At 39.4% G+C, this 23,698-nt stretch overlaps 1 protein-coding gene across 2 annotated transcripts; it reads left to right on the forward strand.

Annotated features, from left to right (window-relative positions):
- The first annotated feature begins 2,237 nt into the window (after positions 1–2,237).
- Positions 2,238–22,801, forward strand: hat1 (histone acetyltransferase 1). 2 transcript variants are annotated; one of them, XR_006106248.1, is made up of 12 exons: positions 2,238–2,315; positions 3,966–4,037; positions 4,121–4,196; positions 5,106–5,226; positions 12,101–12,277; positions 13,598–13,719; positions 14,351–14,455; positions 14,813–14,919; positions 15,461–15,612; positions 18,452–18,568; positions 22,107–22,328; positions 22,606–22,801. XR_006106248.1 is itself a non-coding variant. In XM_042495292.1 (11 exons), the coding sequence occupies exons 1-11, from the start codon at positions 2,309–2,311 to the stop codon at positions 22,275–22,277; spliced, it is 1,227 nt and encodes a 408-aa protein (XP_042351226.1). In that variant the 5' UTR covers positions 2,238–2,308; the 3' UTR covers positions 22,278–22,801. The 2 variants fall into 2 exon arrangements, 1 of the variants encoding a protein (XP_042351226.1); XM_042495292.1 differs by having other exon boundaries at positions 22,107–22,801.
- Positions 22,802–23,698: the final 897 nt, after the last annotated feature.

Genomic DNA, 23,698 nt, shown 5'->3' on the forward strand with positions numbered 1-23,698 from the left:
TCAATAAAATGAACTCAGGCATCTATATGTGAAGCAAGCATTCAAGTGTAAAGCATAGTTTAGTTAAGTTATCAATGTGCTAATGTTTGCACACTTTTTAATATTAATTGCTTAGCTATTGGTCACACGAGGAACAGCGAAACCTCCAGGAGTTAATTATAATTTGTGATCTAATTTTTGTTAGTAAATAATTTGTTTATTACAGCTATTATATAAATATAATGAGGTATAATGCACCACATTTCTAATTGAGATATTGTCTCTCATTTTTTTAAAAATAATCATAGAAATTAAATAAGTAAAATATGAATCTTGAGTCAGTGTAGTTTGTCACCTTCTCTGCCAACAAATTTTGGCTGTTATCTCTAGCCCTGCAACACTCACTTTATCTAACCACATGAAATGCTCATTTGTGAAATGCAGAAGTGACTGTAGTGTCTCTTTTGTCACTCTCCTATCATTACACAACATTCAAAACCACCAGCCATGTGATAAACGGCTAAACTGCTGTATGACCAGAGCCACTGCTGCTTAACTGCATGTGACATATTCATGCCACTGAATGAGCCAATGCAGACAAACACTCTTGAATTTTGACGCAAATGTCCACCAGATGATTGACTGTATCAAAACTGTCAAACACTACAGCACTGTGTTTCCTTCCTCTATTGAGGGATATTCTCATTCAGAAAAAAAGTCCAAACGACTGTAGTTTAAAGTTCAGAGATCAAGCAGCATGTATTGCCTCCATGCAGTCACAATTTGTTGCCTAAGGATTGTAAAAAGTATGGTATTGTTCAGGAAAGGGATAATCTAGTGCTGACAGTGGAGTAGAGGTAAAATTACAGTGGCTTAAACATGACTGGGTAGGTCACTCATTGATGCACCTGGAGGACAGAATAGCTGAGGCCAGGATGATAGCACAGCATTACCCGGGCACAGAGGGATGTTCACAAGTGCACTTTCCCCTGAAGAGTCATTTTCTGTTTATTTTTTATTGAGATATCGCTGTAGTTTAACCTTACCACTTGCTGAAAGAAAAGTTTCTTTCTTTTCACTAACTTGTCAAAATTAGGTGGGGTTGTGTGCAAAAGTCCCACGGTTGCACAACAAAAACTATATTTTTTAAATTGTTTTTAATTTTTGATGAGGAGGTAAACATAAGAAATCACTTGCCTGACTCAGCAAAACCTGATATTTGCTAGGTTTTGTACTCTGCAGAATCATACAAACACAATACAATAAAATGTCAAACAGCAAAATGGAATTCACAATCAGGATTCGAATATTTATTTGACTGGACTCCTTACAAATATGTGCTAACCAACAAAATCAAACCGTTATATTATACACAAATACTATCCTGTAACTTCTGTTACTTGTAGATACTGTACATCCTTGATATGAATGACAAATGCAACTTCTGTAACAATATGGTAGAAACATTAGAACACTTTTTTTAATATATATATATATATATATATATAAATATATAGATAGATAAACAGATAGATAGATAGATAGATAGATATTTATGTTGTATATATATATATATATATATACAAAATATAAATATGTATAAAATATGTAATAAAAAACTAACCAAAACTATTAATCTATGAAAATCTTACAGCTTGATAATTAATTACTACTGTGTGTGTGTTCATACTTGTGTCTCGTTTATTTTATATATCTGATGTTGGTTTTTTTTATTATTTATTTTAGTCTGTCTGGTTTGTACCTACTTGTGTCATTATTTAATTTGTTATAAGATGTTTATATATACATATATATACAACGATTTGTAAAGTTTAGGCTAACATTAGCTCTGGAGGACGTCAGTTATTGCCCTGGAAAATTATGATAGACATTTTTCTCCTTTCTGGTTATGCTATTTTATGGACTAAATAGTCAGTTTGTAAATTTAACCAGTGAGGACACACAAAAATAACCGCAGCTGATTTATGCTAGCTCTACAGTTATCATAACATTACGAATTTAATCGTTAGCTACAGTCCTTATTTAATAATGATTTAATAATAATTTCTGTTTGTAAACGGTGTATTTTTGTGTTGAACTCACCCTCTTGTGTTTTCAGTAAGTCTTTGTCGGAAATATAACAATTTTAATAACATTACTCGGTTTCGTTTGTGGCAAAGTCAATTTTTAAAAATCTCTCCACTGAAATGAACAAAAACCGTTAATGAAAAAAACAACTTCCTGTTTAAACGGAAACACGAGGACCCGGAAGTCGTCCTGATTCCGCGGGTCTTTTGGGACAACACACTCCGCACAACAGTGTGCAGAAATGGCGGGTAAGTGGCTAAAGGCTTTCATGCTTTAATAATGCCGTATTCGCGTTGATGCATATTCGGCGAAAAACGGGCGCTCGCCCTGTTTTTATCTCTTCGGAGTCGTAAACCGTCTCTGTATCTGGTTAAAACACCGCTGGCTAAGCTAACGTTGTGAAGCAGCAGCAGGGGCCTGTCTGCTAACATTAGTAGCATGCTATCAGGCTGTCACAGCACACTGTGTGTTTGTGTGTTTATGTAACGCTTGGATGTCGAGTTGAATGTGTGCCTGTGTGGATGAATGCTGGGATACTTACATTCCCTCTGATGCATTTTCTGATATAATTTACTCTTATTTACTCATGTTAAAGAATCACTGGTAGTTCATCCTTGTAGATCAGCTAAAATTGTCAGGATCTATACTTTTGTCCACCATTTATGGCCTCAGTAGTTTCTATGCTCTTATCATTTATTTTTTTCCTGTGTATGTATTCTGATGCTTTTTGGATTGATATACACGACCGGCTGTCCCCAAAGGTTGTTCAACTTGAAAACTTTTCTCAATAGTATATTGTTTATGGAATTGTTATGGATAATGGCAAAACTAACTTTTATGTTTATAATATCCTAATACTTGGAAAAATTGTATCTACACAAATATAAGTATATGACAGTGAAACATAGGTTTAATGTGTTTTATAATGATTTTCTGTCCTATGTGAAAGCCCTTAAGTGCATGAATAATAAAAATGCATTGAAAGTGCATTATAGATTAATATGATTTACAACAGCCCGAGCCCTTGATTTATTTCTATTACTCTTTATTTTCTGTATACAGATATATTTTTGTACTTTTGATAATCCAACTTCTTGTCTGTTTTGATTTCTGTTTTCTTTTTTAATTCTTTTTGTCTGTATTGCATGCACCTGGTCAAAGTGATCTTAACCAAGATGTTTTTGGTTTGTTCTGTTTCTCTGTTGTGTCTGTTGGATGTGCGTTGCTGTCTGGAGCGTGCTGTGATTGCAGTTTTTGTGTGGCATTGTTGCCCGAGACGAATTTCACTCCAGGAACAATTAAGTTTATCTAGACTTGATGTCAAAGTCATGTGTTTTTGTACAGTTGTTCAGTTTTAAAAAGCTTCTATGTTACTCCGTGATGTGTGCAGATTAAGCAATGTAGCAACACGTTGGGGTTATGGGGGTTACAGAGTCCACTCGTACTATGATCAGTCAGCAGGAGCTGCTACTGTTTTCTTCTGCATGTTTCAGTAGAAGTTGTTGGTAACATCAGTTATAAGAGTATCTTAATTTTTCCATCAATGCTATTTCCAATGCTGTTAAAATGAGGTTGAATCTACATGTTGGCATAAATAATTTCCCACTCCAGAAGTATTTACAGGACACTTGTCATTAGAGCCAACTGTGTCTTCATCACTGTGCTTTACTTTGTATCAGAATCTAAATGCAGTCATTTTCTAATCACATTTGTTTCAGAATCATATCCAGCTAGCCACATGTTGTGATGTCACAAGCTGCTGCTAACATTTAAATTATTAATCATTAAAATGACCATTAAACCACTGTAGATTGAATGGAGAAATAAATTATTCTTTTGAAACATCTGTAAAAAACTGAGAAATTTCAACATGGTATGTGGTTTACGTTTTTCCTCAGGAGTAAATACCATGGAGAAGAAACTGGCTGAATACAAGTGTGACACCAATGAAGCTATATGCTTGAAGCTTGGTATGTTTTTTGCTTTATGTCATATGTTGTGTCAGTAAATATGATAAAATTCATCACTTAAACTGGTTGAACTCTCCTCCCAGTTCGCTTTCCGGAGGATGTTGAGGATGATGGCACAACATTCCACCCTGAGTACAGCCACCAGGTTTATGGGGACGAGTGAGTATTATTTAATCACATCACCATGACATTAAAAACCAATAAATATGTGCCGTTTCCTGTAACCTGCTGAACCCATTGAGTATTTACTGAAAACTGAGCCGTCATGTTTGTTTTCCTAAGAGCAAGCCTGCCAACACTACAGAGTTTCTGTTTTGACTCATGTTTTACATGTTTCAGTCATCTAGTATTAAATCAAATGTTGTATTTTCTCAATTCAGTTGTAGTCGTGAGTACCTGCTAATATGAAGTCTGTTACATAGTTAGTTTGGTAGAGGATGAAGGGAAGTTTAGTTTCAGTTCGGCAAAAACATGCGAACATGAACAGTGATCTGTCTTGCATGCTGTTTTAGTCAAACTATAAGCCTAATGTGATGAACAAAGAGCCATTGCCATTTACTGTTTACTATGGTTTTGGCAGTGACACCTGTGTCTGTGTGTAGGCTTACAGTAGCGTGCCGTTATGCTCTAAATTGCATTTCCAAATTAGTCAAAACTAGGATTGGTTATTTTTGCACTTGCTGCAATCAGCTCAAAGGGAACTCAGTAATTGGGGCATTAATTATTTCAGCAAGCGTAATTGCTAGTAAAGCTCAATCACACAGTTGCATAATGATAAAATCTATTGAGCCATGAACTGCTTGTGATGTATTGGTGAAAGACATAATGCAACACAATGAATAAACTGTCCAGACGTACAGTACACATCTATCATTCGCTCCAGGTTTATATTTGATAAATGTCATTAAAAAGAAATTATGAAAGGTTTGTTATTGTCCCCCTGATATGAATGTATCCCAGACTGTATAAAACATCTGTTTTATTGTTTTATGTTTATAAATCACTGTCCTAGGCAAACATGTGTAACCTTTCTACTATTTTTAATCAATCCCATTACTTTGTCTGCAGCGAGGTCGCTTTCGGATACAAAGGTCTTCAGATACAGCTCTTCTACACTGCCGGAAACCTGAGCACCCTCTTCAAAGTGAAATATTCCTCAAAAGTCACTGACACGTTTGATTGTGTGGAGGTAGGGTACGCATTTATTCATTCCTTTTAATGTAAAGTTCTAGCACTCTTAAATGTTGTAATCAGGGTCTCTGTTTACTATATTTGTCACAGTTGTTTTCTTATGTAATTGTAATGATGACGGGTAACCATGTGGTGCTTATTGTCTGTTAGTATGAACAAAATAGGCCTCGAACATGCACAAGAACAAAGGTGTGATCAAAACACCATGCCTCCTACAGAAATATCATGTTTTTATCCAAAGCTGCTCCATTATGCTTTAAAGAGGGGGTGTTGTAAAAAACAGTTGTTTGGTCTTCTGGTGGTTTTTGAAGCGCTGTCCTTTTCTGTTGTCAATGGGGAGTTCGCGCCACCATTATGGTAGCTGGCCCCCTGCCTATTGACGCAGTAGCAAGCCGATTGGCTGTAGCAGAGTTGTTGTGGACGGGCTGGGATGTAAGGTTCGACACTGTTCTGGATGTTGGATGAGCCTCAGGCATTTCTATCTCAAATCAGTGTGCACCGATTTGCTACAGTTTTCAGGTTGAACGACGTGTTTCCTTAAAATAGTGTGCAACGGGTTTTGAGATATGTTTTGTCCCATTTGGTGGGTGTGTCAGAGGTGTCAGCCAATTTCTGGGAAATCTTTAATTATTGTACAAAGATTCTTTTGTTTGTACTCCACACTTGCTTTGGCAATGTAGATATAACTTTTCCCATGCCAGTAAGGCCCCTTTGATTTAAATGTAATATACCCTGCAGTATTTAGCAACAGTGAGTCTGTGTAACACAACAGGGTGTTCAACGCACAACCATTTCTGTCAATAAAGACATTTTACCATGTTTTGTGGGGGCTAAACGCAGCCCTGGATAGGCAAGCACTAGTGTCTTGCTTGAATTCAAGCAGCCACCAGGAGCAGGTGTGGAGGAGCTGGGTAACTGAAGACCTGCTGCAGCATTTTGTGCCCCTTTTCCACACGCATGTTCTGGTTCAGTGCAGATGGGATCTGCGTCTCTACAACAACATGGCTACCTGCTTGAAAGTGTGTCTTTAACTGATGACGGCTTGAGTGATGACGTTTAAAAGCAGCGGGCTGATCCTCGGCTGAAGTCCTCGGCTGAAGTCCTCTGTTATCTTTGCTTATCTCTGCTTGTTTGCAGATGTGCAGCAAGAACCTGTTGTCTGCAGCTCTTAATCTCACATCTCATTGCGGCTGTGGCTGATTTTTTTCTTCCTCTCTGCCGCATCAGTAGACTTTCTTTTAGTGACGAAAAGCTTCTTACAAAGTTCCGCTAATTTGTTGATAAAAACACATTTCATTTCCTCTAGATTTTTCTAGGGTTGTACCCAACTCAGACATGTCAAATTAGATTTGGCTGTTCAATGCAAATATTCAATGATTTAGAGTTGTTGTTCTTTTTTTTTTTTTTTTTTTTTTTAAATTCATATAAAGTTTTGAAATTTGAATGGGGCTCAACAGGACGCTCAGATTTCAGAGTAACAGCGGCATAAAGTAAACAAGCTAATGGTGCTAACAGTGGATCGGCAATGTGCAACAACGTTTTTTGCAGGAACGACGTATCAAACAAAAGCCAGAGACTGTGTGATATTAACTTGCTGTGAGCTGTAAATTCACCACCTTTAAGGAAAGGAGAAAAGATAATATTTTGACAGAGCCTTGTGGGGAAGTCTCATCCCCTCTGTGTTGCTGCTTTCGTCTACGCAGCAGTCTGTAATAAAGAGTAGTATGAAAGTCAGGAGCGCTCACTTTGCTCCAAAGTCTGGGACTAAAACATCCCAGAAGTACTTCTGATTCAACGCAATCTCAGTCGACTGAGGGGTTCTCCAACTAATGGTTCGAATCTCCAACTTTCAAGGGGCAACCCCTGGAATTTTCTCAATAAAAGTCCCATGCTATATATAAAAGCTTTTATTGTGAAGCAGCAAAAGAAGGGACTGTGTTTTCATTAGCAGCAACTTAACATGACTAATGCAGCTGAAAGTCAACACTTTATTTAAGATAAAAACAGGGATCAAGAGAGGAACTAAACTTCAGAGATTCAGTTAGAAGCCACAGAAGCATCTTCCTGTGTGATCTCACAGAGGTGAGTGGAATCTCAACACACGGTTGTTTTTGGGGGAGAAGAGAGTCATTGGGCGTTTGCTGCGGTCAACTAGATGTCACTGCTACCTGCTCAGAGGCAGCTGGGCACCCGTTTGGCCCTACTAAAGAGAGGGTCCATCTCTGATGCGGCTTACAACAGAAGCACAAATCAAAAACTGACAATAGAAGCAATAACCGGTGCAGCATGGTTTGACTTGGCGCGGCCAAAAGTGACAATGGAAAAGGCCCAGTGGATGAGCTGCAGAGGTCAGATGGCACATGCCGGCACATCAGCAAGAAGGGAGTTGTAGTAGTTTAGGTGTGAGATAACAAGAGCCTGGACCAGAACCAGTGCCGACTGTTGGGTGAGGAATGTACAAATCCTGACTTTGTGATAATCAATCTGCAGAAGGGAGTGTCACAGAGGTGGTCATCCAGTGTCATACCCAGATTTATTGCAGTCTGAATTGGGTCACCACAGACTTGTCATGGTGATGGAGAGATCACAGGAAGAACATCTCTGTGTCGCCAGGACCACTATGACTCATTATTGTGAAACGGTAAAAAAATGGAGGGAAAAATGTTGGTGATTTTATGTTAAAATGCATTGTAGCATGTTGGTAAAAATGAAAAAAAGAAAAGACATTTGAAATATTCTGAGTGCAGTTTTGCAGTTTCGTTTTTTTTGATGCCCAGCGTCACATGATTTGCATTTTTGGAAAACTAACAGCAGGAGACAACAAAAGTGAAAAGATTTTTGTTTTATTAATTTTTGTGTCAAAATGTTTTGAAATATACATCCATGATAATCTGAAGTCTAGTAAATCAAACTGTAACTTTAACAGATAAATACTGGGCAGCTTTATTGAGTGGTTGCTTCGATAATTGAGTAACAGCAGGATTGTATGATCAATTATTCTTTACGGGGGCTGGATGGACCTATGGTGCCCTTTTGTGGACAGGTTTTGGCACCATAATGTTGTTTCTTCATGAACTGAAGTAACTCGGAGCCTCTCTGGGTGGTGACATTATTCCTGTAAGAGATCTCCTGTTTTGTTAGACTAAATCTCAGCCCACCATGGCCCCCTGCGCCACTACGCTAATCCTACTCCTCTCTGTCGGAAGAGAAGGGTTTTAAAAAGGTTTTGTACGTGGGGTTTAACGTGAGGCATTGATTTTCAGAGGTTTGTGTGATTGAATCAGCAGGAGGAGTAATGTGACACGGTTGGATATCATGTACATATATTTCCAGGAGGCGAATTGTAGCTCAAGTCATCAACAATCAAAATCATTGAGGTTGAAATCTAATCTTCAGTGGGTTTATATTCAGTTTTTTTTATGTGAGACAACCCTTTTTTTTTGTTGCAATAATTCATTCATTTATTAACTTCATTACTCCACTAATGGCCTGAGAATTAGTTAAAAAGTCTAAATAAAGCAAAATTAGTGATTTCTTTATCAACGCATTATACATGTCAGAAAATACATGATAAAAATACATTAAAAGACTGGCAACTGTGAAGTACTCTATTGTAGAGTCAAACCATTAAACAGCTTTTCACTATTTCCATGTCCAGGATTTTTTGGGCAGGTGAGAAATCATGGCTCGATGATGCAATACTACTAATGGTAGAGTGCATAGTATCAGTCGCCTTTTTTACAGCTCACTGTTGTTATGTGCTTTGTGCTAACGTTAACTGCAGAACAACAGTCTGTCGCTGTGGAGCAGCACTTGTTCTTCAGAGTTTCCGAGTTACCTACTAACGTGTGTCTGTTGATGCACAGGAGCTCCTCCATGTATGTTACTGTACTGCTGAGTTAGCTGCTAACGAGAGTCCATCTCTTCTAGGGTTGCAGCAGTATCCCAGTTTTAAGGTATATCATGTATCATATTGTGTTATACTGTATTGTACTGCTATCATGTGCTTATCAACAGTATTGAAAATAAAATGCAACCAGACAGTATGTTTAGTTATTTTCTAAAGGTAGACCTTCTAGACATACTTACATTAATGAAAATTACTTCATTAATGAAATGAAATAAGTGTATAATAATGAACAAGTGTTATAAAGTGTTTGTCATTTCTATTAACTTCATTGTAACTAATAATAATAATTCTGTACTACCTTGAAACTGTTGTATTTTCCGAGACTTTGCAGTGGCTCGTTCTTTGTTTCAGCTCCTTCGGCGAACACGCCCCCAGCAGCTCAGAGCAGAGAATACTTTTTTTTTCTTCTTCTTTTCACAACTTTGAAACCTAAATGTATATACTTGGCAATATTGTAATCATTCAAATTCGGCTGGGCGGTTAATAACAGAATGCATATTAATTTTGCTTTACCCAGACTTTAATGTTCTTCTAGTGATTGCATTGATCAGTACGTGAAACTTTAGGCCATTTTTAATTGCCACACATAAAAATTTACATATCAACAGCCAGTATTTGGGCAAAAACAGACAGTGAAGCGAAATGCTTTAATGTCCCGATAGTCCCCTCTCTGAGACCTCACAAAAGACCTCTGGCAGCTTTGAATATTTCCTGAAGTTGTCAATGCAGCAAACACGCAATACAAGAATTAACCAGGGCCCCTTTGAGATCAGATAATTCAACTCTGGGACATCTGTCCTGTGTGGAAACAGCAGGGGCTCCCCTACAGGGCAATGTGTCCTTCAACTGGTGCTACTGGGAGCAATTTATAAACTATGGGATTTGTTGCTGCTTTGGACGCACTTAAATTATAAATAACCTCATGCAACAATGATGGTTCCTTCCGACTAGACATTACTTTCATGTCTGGTAACTCAAAAAAAAATTTGCCATGGCAACCAATTGACTGTTTTTAAACCTTAAGAGAGCCATTAGACTTTTTGGGAACATAGTTTGAAGCTGATATTCAAACTGAAATGTGATGGCTGGCTTACTGTCTGCGTGCGCCGCTACTTTAGTGTTGAGCGTTGACCCCTGAGTGTTCACCTTGTTAAGGGTTTGAGTGCAGCTGGTGTAGAGGTAGAGAGTGAGGGGAGCAGCAGAGTTCAGGCTGCATCTGAAGAGTGTTTGTCTCTGAGTGCATGTGGACGGCCGGGGTGCGGTGCAGCTGGTGAGAGAAGAGAGAGAGAGAGAGACGAGGGGAGGCAGAGATGGAGTTTATGCAGCTGCTACGCTGATACAAGACTCTCATCATCACATCACCTTCTCCCCTTTTAAATCAGCCAAAAACGGCGTAGTGCTGGACGCTGATTTCTAGTGCCAGACCTTTTGTGCACACGGGCTGGAAAATGCTGAATGCCCGTAGTAGTTATATGTCATTATTTCTATTACATTCATAATCAGTGTGGCTGTGTAAATACGCCCTGTCTTTAAACATTTAAGCCAATACTTTGCAAATAATTCTAAACAGAAAAAAATGACTGCAGATTTTGGATTATGGTTTGGTCTGTGGAGTAGATTAAAGAGATTAAAAAAAAAACACCAACACAACAAATTAGGTAGTTTGTACTCCCTTTGTGCTCATTGTTAGAAATCAAAGACATTAACAAAATGTTCGAAAGGTACTTTGTTAACTTATATTCATGCCAAACTAAGGCATCTATTCTGGAAGGCTGTGCAATTTAGTGTCTAGTACGTAGGAGAGTGCTCGGGACAAAGGGACTTGTTTGTCCATGGCCTTTTAAGTATGGTCCTTGTTCCTTAGAAATGTGGCTGAACAATTACAATGGTTAAGAGGCATTCAGCTGCAGGTGCATTACTTCCAGTTAGATATTAGCTGATGTCTGAAAGGGAGGGGGAATTAGCAGTATGTTGTATTAGCCTTTTGTAGTGCATTTTGCTCAGACCTTCTTCATTTCCCAGTTTTCAATGCCGAGCAGCAAGGGTCTCTGTGCTGAAATAATGCCCATCACACATGTAAATGGTGTGAAAGGGCTGCTTAGCAAAGTGTTCTCATGTCAATCCTTGTGGAAATGGATACAATGCAAACATTACAGCTGAACTAACCACAGGTTGCACTGAGTAAAAAGTCCAAGGGTAGGGCCCCTTTGTCTCCGAGGCTCTTTGAAAAACGTAGGGGCAAATTCATTTGATTGGGTTCACTTGGCAGGATTAGAGGAGAGGCCTCTATTATGGATGGCCCAAAGGTTTGTTAAGTTGAGATCAATTCATAAGACTTTATTTCCCAGTGAGAGGCAGAAATGCGTTTTATTGTGGCAACTTCATCACATATTCATGGTTTAACATAAGTAGTAAATGTACTGATTTAAGTGGTCTTTTCAGCGGGGAGGGGGCAGGGAGCTGCTGTGGTCTCTGCTCAGCTGACAGTTTTAATTGCCTAATGGTTTTCTTTTCATTGCCACAAAACATACATGCTGCCAGTTTTATTATTGTATAGGATTTTTTTTAACCACTTTTTCACCTCTTTTCTTATTTAACAACAAATGCTTCTATGAGTATTCAGTACTGTGCCAAAGTCTTAGGCCACCTTAAACTTTGTGATTTATGATGATTATACAAGTTTATTTCTGTGTCTTTGCTAAAATACAAGCAGAACATTAATTCTTCAAATATTTATACAGAATTAAAAATGCAAATATTTTAGAATAAAACAACTTCACCAGGCTAAAGTACTGTGCAACATACATAATGTATGTTACATACATAATGTATGCATAAAGTATGTTTTAAAATGCATTGCACAGGTCACCTTAATGATAATGACTCTTACAAAATCATGCTAGATTGTAAATTAATCAACTGTTCGTTGCACAACTAAATTTGTGCAAATTGTGTTATGCAGCCAGATGATATCGAAGGGAAGATCCGGGAAATCATTCCCGCTGGCTTCACCTGCAACACTGACGACTTCATCTCACTGCTGGAGAAGGACGCCAATTTCAAGCCCTTTGGCACCCTGCTTCACACGTACACAGTCCACAGTGAGGAGGCTGGGGAGCTCACATACCAGATTCACAAGGTAAAGACATCACTACCTCACCACAGATTATAAAACGCGAGTTCACCCCGAATGAACGATTTTTTTCTTTTACCTGTAGTGCAGTTTATCAATCTAGAGTATTTTGGCATGTCCTGCCAAGTGTTCGAGATATCAGCCATAGAGATGTCTGCCTGTTGGCGCTCGGCTTGTGGTGCTCAAAATGCCACAAAATGCATTTGAAAAACTCAACAGCAATGTCTCTTTACAGAAATCATGACGTGGTTACTTAAGATTATTCACACACCTTGTTGTGAGCAGTTTCATATAGGAACTATTTTCTGTCAACCAAACTACACCCGCCAACCAAATCACTGCACAGAAAGAAGTGTGCATCTCCTCATGGACTTGTGTCATGACATGCTGAGATGTAAACATTGATGGTGTCCACCTTGGCTGAGCTGTAACATTTGCAAGCATACTGGTCCTAGCAGCAGATGCATGCTTCCTTCTGCGCTGTGATCAAGCCCCTGGGAACAGCACTGGGCTTGAAGCCAATTTGACATAGCGGCCAAATGTGGAAGTACAACGTACAACGAGACACCTGGAAATCTGTGGATACATTTATTTGAGCATCACAGCACTAGCAAAATGACTCATGTCGTTATCGGGTTTTGATCCAGTCGGTCTGATAACACTCCGAAAGTCGGTGAGCGGCATAATTTGAAACACCCACCAACTCACAATAAAACGATCTAGATTGATAAATTGCGCTACGGGTAAGTGCCTATTTATGCTCATTGTTAGATACATATACAGCCTTCTGTTTGTACTCTGTGTTCATTTTGTTTGTGTTTGTGCACGTTTTCTAAAAAACTTACAGATGCGGATGAGATGGAGAGGTAACATGAGATCGTGGGGGCAGTGTAGCATAGTTCAAGCGAGAAACAACTATAGGAGACGACAAAAATATTTTAAAAAATGATGAAACCCAACGAAACTGTAATATCGTGGAAAAAGCCTTTGTCCACATGTTGCAATGTGTTTGATGGCATCAGTCCACCGCTGTCGGCAATTGTTTATTCTGTCAAAGGTTACCGTATTAGGACCTCCTCCACTGTTGCCACGATTGGTATTCCGGAAACTTTTGACTCTGGTGCCACCTATTGGCTGTATGCATGCTGGAAAGAAAGTATGAATGACCCTAAGGGTATTTTTTTTACTTTTGGGTGAACTTACCCTTTAATATCAGTTTGCAACTTTTTATCGTTGCTCTTATCATTACTCTTATGATTGAATTGCACGGATGATATTTGACTATGACGATTTTCAGACGATTGTTTTTTTCATATTCGCCCCCAGGCTGATATTACCTGCCCGGGATTCCAAGAGTACCACGAGCGCCTGCAGACTTTCCTCATGTGGTTCATAGAGACTGCCAGCTTTATCGACGCGGACGACGATCGTTGGGACTTCTTTCTTGTGTGAGTGCCCTCCTTAATTGACATCATACCCCCACCACCCCACACCCTCCTCTACGCCCACCCCTACCCTAAAGCCTTTATTGTGTCATTGAAAAACAAAGCCCCCCTTTGTAGCGCTTGTGACCAATTACCAGGCCAGTTTGATTATATTTCCCCTGTAGGAGAATAGTTGATCAGGCAAGAGCTTCCTTTGTGCCAAAAGCCCTTTTCAGATTTTTCAGGGGCAAGAGCTGAATTGAATACTGTTGTCTTTTGAAACACTGAACAATGTCTTAACAGTAAAAAGAGCCTCTGCCAGTGTTTTCTTTACCCTGGCAACTATTAATACTGACAATGGGCAAAATGGACTGAAGTGATTTTGAGGAGCTCAGTCCCTCCTCCAACCCCTTCTCTTCCTCTAAGTTGCAGTACTCCAATTAAGTGCATAATGTATTCAGGTTGTAGCAGGTGTACCAATCGGGGCCTGGCTGCTCTAACATGCTGACGTTGGGGAGGTGGTGATGGTGGCGGTGGCGGTGGCGGTGGCGGTGGCGGTGGGGGGGGTGAGGGCTGAAGAACAGAGAGGCTAAAATGGACACTGCATGGGAGTGTGCCTGTAATTGACCTGTTTGCCTTTGTGTTTTATCTGCAGATTTGAAAAGTACAATAAAGATGGGGAGACTCTCTACGCAACTGTTGGCTACATGACAGTTTATAATTACTACGTGTACCCAGACAAAACCCGACCACGTGTAAGGTAATTGCTGGGGCAGCACGTGCCTGCCCATTCTTTTGTATGAAAAAGGAGTGGAAAATTATACATTTCTTTATCCTCTTCCCCAAAGAGCCCAAATTACTGGCTTATATAGCCAACCATTCAACCAGATTTTGTTTCATTACCGAACCAGGGTGATTTGTATCTGAAAACAACTTTATAGATAAGCTTTTGATGTGATTTGATTCGTTGCATTGATGGATCAGGATAACAATCCATTATTTCACGCTTTGAATCACAGAATTTCTGTTCGGATTGTCACATAAATTTGTTTTTGTGACTAATTCTGAACAAACCTGTTTTCCTCATTGGCTCTGGGTTTGCCCTTTAATTAAACAGCCAAATGTTGATCCTGCCTCCGTTCCAAGGAGAAGGTCACGGAGCTCAGCTTCTGGAGGCTGTGCACAGATTTTACTGCAGCCTGCCTAAAGTGCAAGACATCACAGGTGAGCAGCTTTTTTTTTTAGCATCATTTACTGTGTTGAAGAAGGCGTGGATAAACATTTAATCTGAGATCCTCATGTCTCCCACAAGCAGTTTAAATGATTTCTGTCTGCAGTCGTTGGATCCAGGGGTTGAGTTAATTTGGAGGACTGGCATGTATACCAGAATGTGCTGAGGCTCTATTGAAACTAGCTGGATCGAAATAGTTTCTTTGCATGGAGACAGAGGATGAATACTAAAGAGGCGTCCTTTGAGAGAGGAATCCTTTTCAAGAAAGAACTTAACATTTAGCAGCTGAATAGGCAGAACGTTCCTGCTAACAGTTCGACTGAGCTTCAGAAATACTTTGTCTTTGTTGTTTGTGAGCAGCTTCTTGCAAAAACTTGTGAAAAGATTTAAAATATGTTGTTTTCAGGCAAAAAAAAAAAAACTTTCCCTGCTGCTCTACAACACAAACATTTATATCCACTGACCACAATATAAACAGTGTTGAACTAAGCTATGTTTGTGTGAATTTAATTGTGTGAGTGTGTTTGTTATCAGCTGAAGACCCCTCTGAGAATTACGTGAAGCTGAGAGACTATGTGCTGGTCAAGCTTTGTCAAGACCTGCCGTCCTTCGCTGCGGACAAGCTGCACCTTGGCTTCTCAGCTGACATGGTCAAAGAGGCACAAGACAAGTTGAAAATTAACAAGGTGCTGTATGAGGCTGCAACCAGTGGTTATTTCATGAATGAATGAATGAATTCTTTTTTTTTCTGTGTCATCCAATTAGTTATGCCCAGCCCACATGGGCTAACAAGACACCATAAAAATCAAAACAAGTTAGAGGGCTTTACCACAAGGCAAGTTTAACAAGAGTCAGGCTCTCGTTGACTAAGCTGGCTCGACAAACCCTAAAGCCTCAGTCAGAGATAACAGGTACCACAAAGGTGATAATCAGCTGTTCCTGATAACCCAGGCTTTCTGCTTCAGGCTCTAAGCGAGATCACATAAAATGAGGCTAATGACGCGCTGAATGTGAACCAAAAAAAATGTTTTCAGTAAGCACTACTGTAACTGCATGGCGTTGTTTAGCATTAATCTAACATTGACGGCTCAACACTTTTAAAAAAGTGTATTTAACATTTTCTCTCGTTTGAGAATCTGTATTGTTAATTTGCTAACTCTGATTATAGAGACACTACTGAAAGAAGCTGTGAAAGGTGCTTTTCAGCTGATGTCAAGCTGAAACTCAGAACATAATCAACTCAAATTGGCGCATAAGTTACCATGGCGATTTAGCCAGGTTAAAAGAGAGTCACCCTTGTAGGATGGAAAACCATGGCTTTACAATCAGTATACCTCTATTGCTTAGTGGTATAGCCTTCTGACATGAACATTTTTTAAACATTAAACAGAAAGAAAATGGAGCAGAGCAACAAACACAGCGTACATATTTACAATATTATTTTGTGTAAGACCAAGTTCATGGATCACTGACAAAGACATTTACTGTGTAGCACTGAATTAATGAAAATAAGTAGTAATTACATTTTCTTACCTTCTCTTCCAGACATTTCCAACAAAACTGGCAAACCTAAACACATTGAAATTATACAATCATTCTTGCTTTGGTCATCTGAGTACCAGAAATTGTCAGGGTTTAAACAAGTTATTTCATGGAACATTGTGTCTCTTAAGTCATAATAGTTTGTGCAGTATAGAAGAAATGTCTGTCTGCTTGATCAATAGTCTTGTCCACTGATATTTTGTATAACTTGCATTCTACCTAATGGCCAGCAGGGGGCAACTTTACTGGCTGCAGAAAACAGTCCGATTGTATGGAAGTTTTTTAAGACTTCTCGCTTGATTTATTACCTCAGTAAACATTTTACTAAAGAGCTTATGGCCTCCATTGCTAGTTTCAAGTCTTATTCAAACCAGCACGTTTTTCATTTTGTAAATTATGGTCCTATTTAATTTATTTTATTTTATTTTTAGTAAAATGGACAATAAGGCAGGTATGCTTTAGGGCTTTGCTACCGTGTGACTGACAAGTCCAAAGCTCTTTCCTCTTGTCCAAATGTGGCATAGACTGTATATGATGATAGATAACATGTCTCTACTTCCTACTACTACAGAAATGTAGACAAAATGTGGTGGATACAGACATTGCCATATGGCACTTGTGATGTCATTGTGATGTCACAGCTGTTAGTCATGTCATTGAATCCACTTTTTATAGCATCAAAAAAACCAAACAAACCAAATTTAAAAGAAAAACGATTGTTTGGACAAACATCAGGGTAATAAGAACTACCTAGAATGACCTAAACCATCTCTGGGGGAAAATATAATTAACTTTAATTTTTAAGTTAAGCTTATGTTCGGTTGGCTAACATGGGGTGGGCGTTGTTTATGGCTTGTACTACAGACAGCCACCAGGGGGCAATCGTGATGTTTTGGCATCACTTTTAGGGAGCGGTCATGTTGTCTGTCTGTATATACAGTCTAAAAATATGGTCACTTTTGGCTCCAAAACTCCAAAATGGTGACGGCTAAAATACCAAACTTTAAGGCTTTGAAACAGTAGTCCACAAACTAATGGATGACGTCAGGGCAGCTGTGTCCATTTCTTTCAAACTGTCTATAGTATATTTCATGTTTTGTCCCACCAACAAACCCCAAAATATTTATTCTACAGTTATTGATTACAAGATTTTAAGAAAAGCAGCAAAACATCACGGTAAAGATGTCAGAACCACAGTATGTTTGGCAAGTATATCAGATTTATTAAAGGTCTTTTTGAAGTAGAGTACATTTGTGTAACAAATTTTTGACAAAACTGAGTTAGAGTCAGATGTTATTTTCGGGTCACAAGTTAAAAATGAACGCATATTCCTTATTCCAAAATGTATTATCCATTCTTTCACAGTACAACAGTCTGTATTTCTGTGTTTAGGAATCCAGTTTGCTGCTTTCCCCTGAATGCTCTTAGATGCTTTCTTGGTTTATGTCACTGATTAACAATGCATGGAATCTGTGACATAAATAGACTGCGTGGGCCTGAGAAAACTTCTTTGAACATTTAACTATTTGTATATGTATTTGTAGGGTTCCCACAGTCATGGAAAACCTGAAAAACTCATTGAATTTTACAGTTACTTTTTCCAGGCCTGAAAAAGTCATGTTATTGGTAAAAGTTAATAGTGAAAGTTTTGGGAAAGTCATGGAATTTTGTTGTGTGTTGTGAAATGTTACAGTAATCTTGTATGGATAACCTTTCATGTAATGTAGCATAATGGCAAAGTTATTTACTGTAGCTGATGATGTAACGTAGCTCCAATATGCTGGCATTTAGGGCAAGGAATATATAATGGGTCTTTAAAACATCATGGGAAATGTTTTAAATTTTGTTTTTGAATGTCTGTGAGAACTCTGTAGAGGCTCAATATATCATAACGTCCCGTAGATGCACGGTAGTGTTTTGTGCATAAGAATAATGAAGTAAAAATTATTTTAATTAAGGTTCTTTTTGTTTTCCTCTCTACAGAAACATGCAAGGCGAGTGTATGAAATCCTGCGTCTGAGAGCAACAGACATGAGTGATGAAGAAAAAGCAAGAGAGTACCGTTTGGAGGTGAAGAAGAGGCTATTTGGACCATACAGGGTGAGGTCATAGTCACCACAGCCTCAGAGTAGTTTACATGCCAGTATGAACAGGGTCAAAAAGTGATTTCCTGATTTATTCAAAAATAACCCTGAATGTCTACTCTGTTGCTATCAAACAAGAATCCAGTGTGCAGTCTTCTACCTATTGTTAGCAAACCATTACAGACGTTCAATGTAGGAAGCAAAGTGGCCCGTGTGCAGCGCACACTTAAAGGACTTACAGCTCTGTATTGTCACTGTTTATTATGTTACCTTTTAAAACAGCAGAAAATTTGATCTTCAGTGCCGTTAAAATTGATAGATTACTAGTGCCGTATTGTTACATCCACAATAGGGCGCACCAGGCGTCTGTGGTTCTGCTGCTGCTGGAGCTTTTTTCTATTCAGGCACATGTCATTAGTCAGGATTTGCATTTCTTTGGGAGAAATAATTTTCATGAAAGTGCGTTTGAAGCACTTTGTCAAAAAGCTGCCTCCATTCAGAGTTCTGTAGCTTTGCTATTGCAGCCCTTTTCCAACTTCGTCGAGAAAACAGTGCAATTTTATGAAATCGCTTTTGTTATTTGCTCATGTTCTTCTGTGCAAGTTTTTTTTTTGAGTTTCAGAGATTTAGTGTAACAGACTTAAGCCTGCTGAACAGAATATCATAAGCTGCTCTGATTCTGTTTCACCACACTTGACAGTGGGAAACACTGAGTAGATCTGTATGCACCAACATAACACCCGACATCCTGTTTGCTTGTGACATTTTATGTTTGAGCCGCTCACTGAGACTTTGCATACCAGCCATTAGAGAATTTGCTGTCAGCAGGGTAACCACATGTCTGAAAAAAAAGGCAGAGTCTGACGTGGAAATGACCTATGTGGTGAAGCGGGAAGTAGGAATTCCTTGGGAGAGTGGCAAGGAAAGATCTGGCAGCCAGATGCAGAGCGTTTTTCCTTCCCCGAGGAGATTTAGCATGTAGTTAGCTGAATGGCAGAAGCCGCTGCTCTGCGAATGTGAGGGGGATTATATATTTCTGCTCTTACCCCCAATTCCCCAGTGACCACGTCTGCATTCATGTGCGTGTGGGATTTTTCAGGCAGTAGATTTCACAAAACTAAGCGAATTTGTTTGTCCAAAACCTTCCAGCACTCTTCATTTCACTACAAAGGTTCATACCTCAGAGTAATAAACCTGACTTTATAAAGACCCTCATCCTCTTTGAGCATTTATGAAGAAACTAAACAGCAGACTTGATGAATAATTGCAATGGGAGAACCCTTTATTTAGGGTAAGCTACCATTCACATTTGAACCGATACTGGCACCAGGAATTTTGTACCACTACCCAACATTACTTTTCTTTTTTCTTCTTCTTTTTTTAATTCTTCTGTCTTTATTAACAAAAATAGTGTAATTTTACTTTAAGACTAAATTTACAGCTGCTGGGAAAAATTCAAGGAATATATTTATTCAGCTCCTGTTTTATTAGGCATGCTGTTTATGCAAAGAAAAGTGAATAAATGTCCAGGTTCAGGTACACCCATGAGACTCAGTTGAGACACAAGCCTGCATGGAGCTGGTGCAGACAGCTGCATAGATTAAAATGAGAGCGTATCTGTTGTGTGTTAGTGAAAAATGCTTCAGATACACTGGTGATCTATAGGTTTCCACATGGCTCCACTGTGCGGTGTACCGGCTGCCACCCAGGTTTTCTGCAGCCCTAAGGCGGCCACATCGTAGCCAGAACACAGCACATACTCTCACCCAGATACAATCTCAGGTTCTGAAATTTGGCAATTATTTTAGAGGGCTTTCACATTAGGGACTGGGGCTTGGATCCGAGTACACTCAACCTCATAGTCCAGTGCGTTTGATTAGTGTGAACACTGTGTACTATGCCTAGGGATGTAACGGTTACCGGTTTATTGTCACGGTAATCGCGGTTAAATTCCCCGACGGTTTGTAATATTCAAATTTTAATTATGGTGATCACCGTGCTTTAAAATCACGGTGAAAGCTGTTGGGGGTCCCAAATTAACACCCGCCCAGCGCCAAAATAGTCACATTGAACTCTGCTTCTGCAGAGTCTCCGGTGCGTTTTTAGGGGCGCACGGCTCTGCTGCCCTGTGCCGCCGCTCCCGCGCGCTCTCCGTGTCACACACACCTGCGCGGTGCGGCGAAGCGGTCTCGAGCGCTACTCGTTCTGCTCTGTTTACAGCACGAGACATCAGCTGATCACTAAACTACCTCCAGCCGCTGGTCTGCTGGGAGCTAACGCTGCGTGTATACTGTTAAAGGTTATGCGATATTAAGACGGAGGCCCCGTTGTTTGAACCAACACTGCAAACTCGTTCGGCTCTCATATTGACAGGGACACTGCAGTAGCTTCACTTCTTCCGTCCTTACCTTTTACAATAAAAGCCCTAGACGGATACACTGCATCACAACTTCCCAGAGGAAACTCTTTTACACACAGAGGCTGTGGTGATGAGATGTTCAATATATTTTATACTTGTGCATTCATTACTATCTCAATTAAATTTAGGCTACTGAAATAGATGTATGTATGCGAAACAAAAAGATGATTTATTATTTTGACAGGTAAAAAATATGCTTGGCTGGTAGATTTTTTTCTACAAAATTGGCTGGCGAATCAAAAAGTTAATTCTGGACACTAACTGTCAGACTGTAATGCCTCAGCCAAAGTTAGCAGCAACAATTACCTACAGACACAGCAACGCTGAACATGCAGCCTGTTCCCTCCCCCTTCTGAAAACATCCTATGATTTCAGTGTGTGCATCAGTACTTTTTGAACATTTTCCAGCACATTTCAACATTATCGCGATATATCGATTATCGCAGTAATTTTGGTCATGATTATCATGATATGAGAATTTAATATAATTGCATCTCTACTCGAGTTAGGTACTTCGATCTGTGCCCGAGTCTGCTTGACAAGGTGGTCTTAAGTTAATTTTATGTGTACTGCAGTACAGTGCACATCAGGTGTGAACACCGGCTGAAGTGGAGTGCTATTTAACACATCTGCGAGTTTTAAATCAGTTATGGAACTGCAGTCGCCACTCTGGTTGGAGGCAGGGAGCTTCATGCTTGACATCAGCGATTCCTCCTCCAGCCAGGAGCAGAGCTTCGCCTGGTTCTCTACATCACAACACAACAAAAAAATGTACGCTGGCATTGTACGAATCAAATGTACCTAATATGAAAACGCCCTTAATGTAAATCAGTACTCAGTATTGCCGCCACTCAGTTAGATAACCTATCTTAACTTTATTAGAAATAAACCCATTGTCTAATCATCGGGTCTTCAGTTAGAATTTCAATGTGCTTGGTGTCTTTTATGTTAAAGTGAGATGGACATGTGTGTGGCATGAATGAAGGCTTCATGATCATAACAAAGGCTCATGGCTTTTCTCTTTTTGTTGAGCCACAACATACTCTTACTTACCAGATTTATGTGCTTTCGGAGAAACTGACCGTACTGATTTAACACCTCACCTGCGTGTGTTTGTGCTCTTAATGTGGTGCAGAAGAATCAGAGGGAGTTGGCGAAGATGAGGAAGTGTCTGCGGCCGGAGGAGCTGGTGTCCCACATGGATCAGATGGACACTCAGACGCAGCACGAGGAGCTGGAGAAGAGTTATCAGGTTGTTGTGGAAGACTACAGGAGAATCATTGAGAGGATTGCCTCACAGGCCTGATGTGACTCTGAGACGCTGCTGGCCTGGAGCCCATCCCTCTCTAACACACAGGTGGTCTGCCCTGTCTGTACAAAGCCCACATCACCACAGACTTTAGCTGCAACCAAGAAGAAACTCTTCTGATGTAATAAAATCAGTTGTAATTAAAGAGTTAGATTTATTGTGGCTGAGTCAGTGGATAGACTGCAGTGGAGAAGACCTGTCTGTTTTCCAGCTGATATTGATATACAGTAGAGGAGAATGCTGCAGCTGGAGGGTTGAGACTTCCAGTTTGTTTCTTGAGTTTAATCACATTGTGTGAGATTAACTGATGTGTAATATTTCACAGGTGATAGGAGGTCCACTACCCTGCAGAGAAACCCTGCTTCTTCTCCATCGTAGACATTTTTTAAAGATCTTTTGTCAAAACAGTTCCCGGTGTGTGTTTTGAAGCACTTCATACTGAAAATAAAGAAAAACGTTTTGTATATTGCTCAAACTGTGTGATTCTTATTGTAGTGAAGAAAATAAAAAATTACAATTCAGTATCTTTTTTTTTTCATTTACAACATATTGACACATTTGAAAAATATAACCTTGCATTTAATTTGGACACAAAGTAGACAAGCAAACAAAAATTAAAGACAGCAGGAAAAAGTTACGTTGATAAACACCTACGTAAATGAAAAGCAGTGCATTTGAACAATTTGGCACCTGGCTGTATACTGCTAGCTGATACTTAATACCTTTAGGATGTTGTACATATATAATATTTAAAAACTCACTGCAGTTAAGCCACGCAAGCGTCTTTGATAGTCTACTAACTTGCTTACAATGATAACGCTGGCATGTTGTTTAGCAGCTATAGTGTAAACTATGGTAAATTGCACAAAATACAGATGCATACAGGGCATGGCACTTATTCTGGTGCTCTGTCCTAAACCAAAGCATTGGAAATTTTGACCTGATTAAAAGGGTTCATTCTGATGGGACCATAAATGGCTACCATCTTTCACACTTATCTATCCATTAGTTGTCCAGACAGCTTACACTGATCCAAAAATGTAGACCTGGTGGTGGCACTACAATAAACCTAAAGACAGAATGAAAAATTTAGGAGTAGACCTCAGGGGATCACCAAAAACTATTAGATTACATGGGAACGATGAATGGCTCGATACCAAAGTACAAGCTCACAGACTTCGGGGTGCGTTCTTGTTAAATCCAAGAGGGCTTAGAGCTGTGTCACTGTCAAATAGTCAAGTGTGTGAGGGTTTTCTTGCAGACTTTTATGCACACTTTCAGTAAAAGTTCACATTTCTGCTAACTTTGCTGAAGAAGTTAATCCACAATCCATAACACTGTGAAGGGAAGCCCTGAAGTGGGGGTAAAAAATGGTAAACAAACATGGAAGAAGCTACTCATCTACAATACAAAACAGG

This window comes from Plectropomus leopardus, chromosome 10 (assembly GCF_008729295.1).
Source record: "Plectropomus leopardus isolate mb chromosome 10, YSFRI_Pleo_2.0, whole genome shotgun sequence".
Lineage (NCBI taxonomy): Eukaryota > Metazoa > Chordata > Actinopteri > Perciformes > Serranidae > Plectropomus > Plectropomus leopardus.

Bases quoted from the DNA above. Each gene is read 5' to 3' on its own strand.
- hat1 (XM_042495292.1), top strand. The intron at 12,278-13,597 runs GTAAAGACATCA...ATTCGCCCCCAG, and splicing joins TCACATACCAGATTCACAAG to GCTGATATTACCTGCCCGGG. The intron at 15,613-18,451 runs GTGCTGTATGAG...TCCTCTCTACAG, and splicing joins ACAAGTTGAAAATTAACAAG to AAACATGCAAGGCGAGTGTA.